Raw genomic sequence first — 5405 nt, 5'->3', positions numbered from 1 at the left:
GCGCGGAGTGCAGACGAGTGGAGGAGCGGGGGCGGCAGGGAGGGAGAAGGCCGACGAGTCCTCGACGCGGGGGAGGCCCAGGGGGCTGGGGGTTGGGCTTTCTGCAGAGGGTCACCAGGGACCTTTCGGATTGCCCACTCAAGCCCGCCCCTTTCTTCTGCATTCCGGCCCACCACCACTACAGCCCCGGGGAGAAGCTCCAGGGGCTGCATTTGTGATGATGACATCTCCAGAGGACCGAAGGAAAATCACGTTTCTCAAAAGACCACCGGCATCCCCTCTTTAGAATGACCCATTTCGGGGATCCCACGGAATTGACACAACTACACTGAAGCCGGAAATAGTTTTGCCCCTATAAAACATGGCGGAAAGCTTTCTTGTCTCCAAGGGAACATCACGTCAGGAGTCCAAACGGAGGGGGATCATTCTGCGCACGTGCAGAAGCACACGCTGCCGGAAGTGGTGGTGCCCTTACCAACGCCGCCGGTTTAGTACGCGTGCGCAGTAGGCTTTTCCGGAAGCTGTATCGTGCAAATGGTGGAGAAGAAGACTTCGGGTATGTCAGTCCCCGGCGGTTAGCTCCCTTCCTCTTCGCAGATCCAACCTGGCCTAGGATTTCCTCACTGAGCTACTTGGGTCAAATCTCTTCCCCGGCCCTCGGGTTCTGGCGTTGGGCAGTCCCCCAAACTGTTTATTCACGTATTATTGATGCCTGCTCCAAGCCGGGCGCTGGGGATGGAGAGGAGAAAGATCCCTATTATCCCAAACTGGCTTTCGGGGGGCGGGGGGGCGCTCAGACACGCAGACCTACTATTGCATTTTCAGGGTGATACTTGCTATGGCGGAGGGAGGCACAGCGACTGGGCGCAGGGAGGAGTGGCACCTAACCCATCTTCTGGGAAAGAGGGGACCGGGAAGGCTTGGGGGGGAAACCCCGAAACACTTGAATTGAATCTTGAAAGTCGAGTTACGGTTTCGCCCAGTGGAGGTGCGCGGGAACTCCTCAGCAGCAGAGACCTCATGTGCAAAGGCTGGAAAGAAAAAGCAAGTCGCTTAGGAAGCCAAGTTCACAGTTGGGAGCTTGAGGAGGACTAGTAATAGAGGCTGGAGGGCTGGGAAAAGGTTACATTATAAAGTCATTAGTATACACTGCCGAGGAGTTCGAACTCTATGGAGAGGCAATGGACAGCCACCAAAGGCTTTTAAGGGAGGGCGGTGACCGAAGCAAATTTACCTTTGAGAGAGCCAGTTCTGGCTTCAGTGCGGAGGATGGATTGGAGGGACTAGAACAGAGCTGTCCAGTAGAACTTTCTGGAATGATGGGAATGTTTTTAATCTGTACTGTTCAATATAGGGTATTAGCCGCATGTAGCTATTGAGGCACTTGAAATGTGGCTAGTGCAACTGAGGAACTGAAGTTCAAATTTTATTGAATCATAATTTAGTCTAAATTTAAGTTTAAGTAACCACATGTGACTAGTAGCTACCTATGTAGCTATCTAGTAGTACATGTCTGGAGGATGGAAGGCCAGTTAGGAAGCTACTGAGTAGTCCAAAGAAAAAGGGATGAGGGTTGGAACACTCTGCCAGATCGATTTTTTAACAAATCCAGTCATGTCACTCCTTTCTTAAAACCCCTCACCAGATCTCTGTCACTCTCACCATAAAATCCACAAATCCAGTTTCCTTTAGATACTTAAGGTAAGACTCTGAATGATCTGCCTGCCTTCATCTCCCCCTGCTCCCCACCTCCCAATACTTTATACATCAGCCATATCGAATTGTCTCACAACAGGCCTTCTCTTATACTGACACCAAGGCCTGAAACACTCTCCTCCCTCCCCAAACCAGTCTATTTATTAGTTAGGCCTTGACCTAGACTTACCTTCTTCTGGGAAATCTTCTCTGACACCCCAAGACCAGGTTAGGTGTTTCTGTTTTGTGCTCTGTAGCATTTTGCACCTCCCTGTCCTTGTCATATATTGTGCTGTGCTCTGCTTGTTTTTTAATCATTTGTGTTCCCTGCTAAACTCCAATCTCCTGCATTCCCAGAACCTAGGGCACCACCTTGCACTTGGAAGGGAGGCAGTAGAATGCAGTGATCAAGACCATGTTTTTTGATGTTGGGCAGTTCTGGGTTTGAATTCTGACCTGGCCACTTACTAGCTGTGCAAACACTGGACACATTTCTTAACCTCTGAATGTCAGCAAACTGATGATAATGATACCTATCTCATAGGGTTTTTGTGCAGACTATATGATTCAATTTATGCAAAGAACTTAGTATAGTGTCTGGCTCATAGTAAATGCTCAGCAAATGTTAGCTGCTGGTGCTGCTGCTATTATTATGGTTAACAGGCATTCAATAAAGATTTGTTTATATATATATTCTTTTTTTGATGGCTAGCTGGTATGGAGATTCAAACCCTTGACCTTGGTCTTATAACACCACGCACTAACCAACTGAGCTAACTGGCAAGCCGAATAGAGATATTTTGTGTAAAATGATCAGAATCTGGTGAACAGTTGATACAGTAATGAAGAAAGAGGCTTGAAGTTCCTCCCATGTTTCTGGTTTGGATGTCTGTGTAGATGGTTCCATTCACTTAGAGAGAGTCTGTGGGAGAAGCAGACTTAGATGGGAAGATTTTTGATTTTGAGTTGTGGCATGAATGGGGTCAGCAGGTGATTTCTTGCAGCAGTTGTACAGCCAGTTCTGGAGCTCAGGAAAGGGCTCTGGATTGAGAGAACCTGGGTGATAGAACCCTGTATTTGGATTAGAAATGCCAGAAAGAGTACATGGACCGAGGGAGAGATGAGAGACAGCCACAGTTGGCTCAGAGCCAGGGAGAGCAGCAAAGATGGGAGACTGAGAAGTGCTGCCAGATATGGGAAGGAAAACTGGAGTCATGTCAAGGAAGTTAACAGGGGATTCTTTCAACCCGAGTAAGGTAGTCAGCACAGTCACAGGGTGTAGAGAGCTCAAGTCAAAGGAGGATTCTAGAAATGCACACTGGGTTTGGCCCTAGGAGGTGACTGGTGTCCTGAGTGTGGGTGGTTCCCTTTGAATGGTCAGACAGGAGCCATATTGCTGGGGGTTGAGGAGTGGATGGGAGGTGAGAACATGAAACATCACTTGGCCCACTCTCAAAGAAGAGTAGCTGTGAAGTTGCTAGTCAGGTGAGAGTTTAGCAGATTTTTCTACAGAAGGGAAAGCACGAGTTGAGGGGGGGGCCGTTAAATCTGCAAGAGGGAGGGGATGGACTCAAGTTGAAAGTGAGGGTTTGGGTTTAGCGGTGGGGTTTGAGGGAGGGGGCGCATCCACTTGGAATGGAGGGAAGATAGGTGCCCAGCTATTATGTTGGAGGGTGGGCTGAAAGATGAGCATGTCTGTGTGTAGGTGGCTCCTGTTTCCTTTGACGTAGGAAATGAGATTGCTGAGCATCTCATAACACACTCATTTGAAGGCAGAATATGTTATGGTCCAGTTGATCCTGGAAGCCTTGAATGTATAGTTGCCTCCGTTGGCATGGTTGTGTGATTTCTGCCAGCATTGAGAGGTCTCCAGGAGGGGTTTCATTGGCTGGGTCTGGCATTGGGAGGAAGGGCTGGGCACAAAGGACTGGAAAACAGGCATGAGTGACTGAAATTGTCTTCATTAGCTGGGAAGGAAGCCAGGCCAGAGGGTCTGATATACTGGGTGAAGATATGGGGGGCCAAGGGCTCAGTGACTCAGATGACATCAGAGAACTGGGCTTTCCTCCCCTGGGCATCTTCCACACACTGCCCAGAGGCAAGGCCGCCCCAGCTTCTCTCTTTTCTGTGCCCCCATAACTCTTCTTGCCCTGCCCCATCTAGTTCGCTCTCAGGACCCCGGACAGCGGCGGGTGCTGGACCGGGCAGCCCGGCAGCGCCGCATCAATAGGCAGCTCGAGGCCTTGGAGAATGACAACTTCCAGGACGACCCCCATGCTGGACTTCCTCAGCTCGGCAAGAGGCTGCCTCAGTTTGATGATGATGCAGACACCGGTGAGGCGGGTGGTGGGGAGAGGGAAGGACTTGGTGGGTGAGACAAGGCTGAAGGAAGGAGAAGAGTCTGTCCAGGTCAGGGCTATGGAAGGACATTGGGCTGGGAGGCAGATGGCCTGGGAGCTCCTTCTGCCTCTGCCAACGACTGGCTCCTGTGGCTGTGGGCAGCCACTCTCCCCTTTCTGTGCCTCAGTTTCCTCTCGTGTGTACAGTAAAGATGGAGTAGATTGGCACTGACAGAAAGCCTTAGATTTAGGGGGTATGGAGATGAACGTAGGCTGGGATTGGAGAGGGGGTGTGAAAGGAGAAGGCTGGTAGAGAGGGGCTGATTTAAAAGCCAGGTGGGTATGTGGGCAAGTTCTGGAGGTGTGGGTATCAGGAGTGATGAGCCAGAGAGAGGTGGTGTCTTTCTTGGCAAGTGTCAAATGACTAATTACACTTGACCCCTAGGAAAGAAAAAGAAGAAAACTCGAGGGGATCATTTTAAACTTCGCTTCCGAAAAAACTTCCAGGCCTTGCTGGAGGAGCAGGTGAGAGGGACCTGGCCTGGGAGGACCCCCCCAAGGAAGGCATGAGACTGTGGAGGTCCTGGTCCCTGGTGGGTGTTTGCCACTTGGGTGGACGGAGGAGTCCTGGAGCCTACCCCTCTTGTCTCTGCAGAACCTGAGTGTGGCTGAGGGCCCCAACTACTTGACAGCCTGTGCTGGCCCCCCCTCCCGTCCCCAGCGCCCTTTCTGTGCTGTCTGTGGCTTCCCCTCCCCATACACCTGTGTCAGCTGTGGTGCGCGGTACTGTACTGTGCGCTGTCTGGGCACCCACCAGGAGACCAGGTGAGCATGGGACCTCACCTGGTCCACGCCCACCCATTCATACTCCCACAGCCTCACCAGACCTCTCTACTCACCCTGGGCTTCCTCTTTGCAGGTGTCTGAAGTGGACCGTGTGAGCCTGGGCTTCCCTGGAGATGAAGTGTCTCCACCCGGCCTCCAAAAAGCCTCACCGAAAGGAGTGAGGCTCCCCCTAAAGTCGTTCACTCACTCACCAAAACTGAGTTTCACCTGCCAGGGAAGCTCAGTCTTACTTCCAGAGACTGTCTGGCAGGAGGTGGGCTGAGCCCGCAGAGTGCTGTAATAAAAGGCCTACTGCCAGGATCCTGCCTGTTTGGTTGTGGGGGGTTTGGGGATGAGTGTGATGGTCACCTGTCTCCTCCTCACTGCTCTGTCTCCCTTCCTCTCACCTACCATTCACCCCTTCTTTGTCCCTGATCCTAAGAGATTTTGTCCCTTTCTCCTGCCACCCCCACATCTCTGTCTTTCTTAGCTGCTCTTTATGTCTTGTTTTGGTTATTGATTTATTATTTGTTTTTGCTTTTTTTC

At 51.2% G+C, this 5405-nt stretch overlaps 1 protein-coding gene across 2 annotated transcripts; it reads left to right on the top strand.

The window, feature by feature from the left end:
* The first annotated feature begins 450 nt into the window (after positions 1-450).
* LOC103583422 (zinc finger HIT domain-containing protein 1) lies at positions 451-5180 on the top strand. 2 transcript variants are annotated; one of them, XM_008564736.1, is made up of 5 exons: positions 463-556; positions 3859-4029; positions 4480-4559; positions 4690-4859; positions 4954-5180. In XM_008564736.1, the coding sequence occupies exons 1-5, from the start codon at positions 535-537 to the stop codon at positions 4973-4975; spliced, it is 465 nt and encodes a 154-aa protein (XP_008562958.1). In that variant the 5' UTR covers positions 463-534; the 3' UTR covers positions 4976-5180. The 2 variants fall into 2 exon arrangements, with proteins under 2 accessions (XP_008562959.1, XP_008562958.1); XM_008564737.1 differs by lacking the exon at positions 4690-4859 and having other exon boundaries at positions 451-556.
* Positions 5181-5405: the final 225 nt, after the last annotated feature.

Source organism: Galeopterus variegatus, unplaced genomic scaffold (assembly GCF_000696425.1).
Source record: "Galeopterus variegatus unplaced genomic scaffold, G_variegatus-3.0.2 Scaffold22816, whole genome shotgun sequence".
Lineage (NCBI taxonomy): Eukaryota > Metazoa > Chordata > Mammalia > Dermoptera > Cynocephalidae > Galeopterus > Galeopterus variegatus.
The sequence above is the reverse complement of the archived record's forward strand: the minus strand, read 5'-3'. Positions and strand labels throughout refer to the sequence as shown.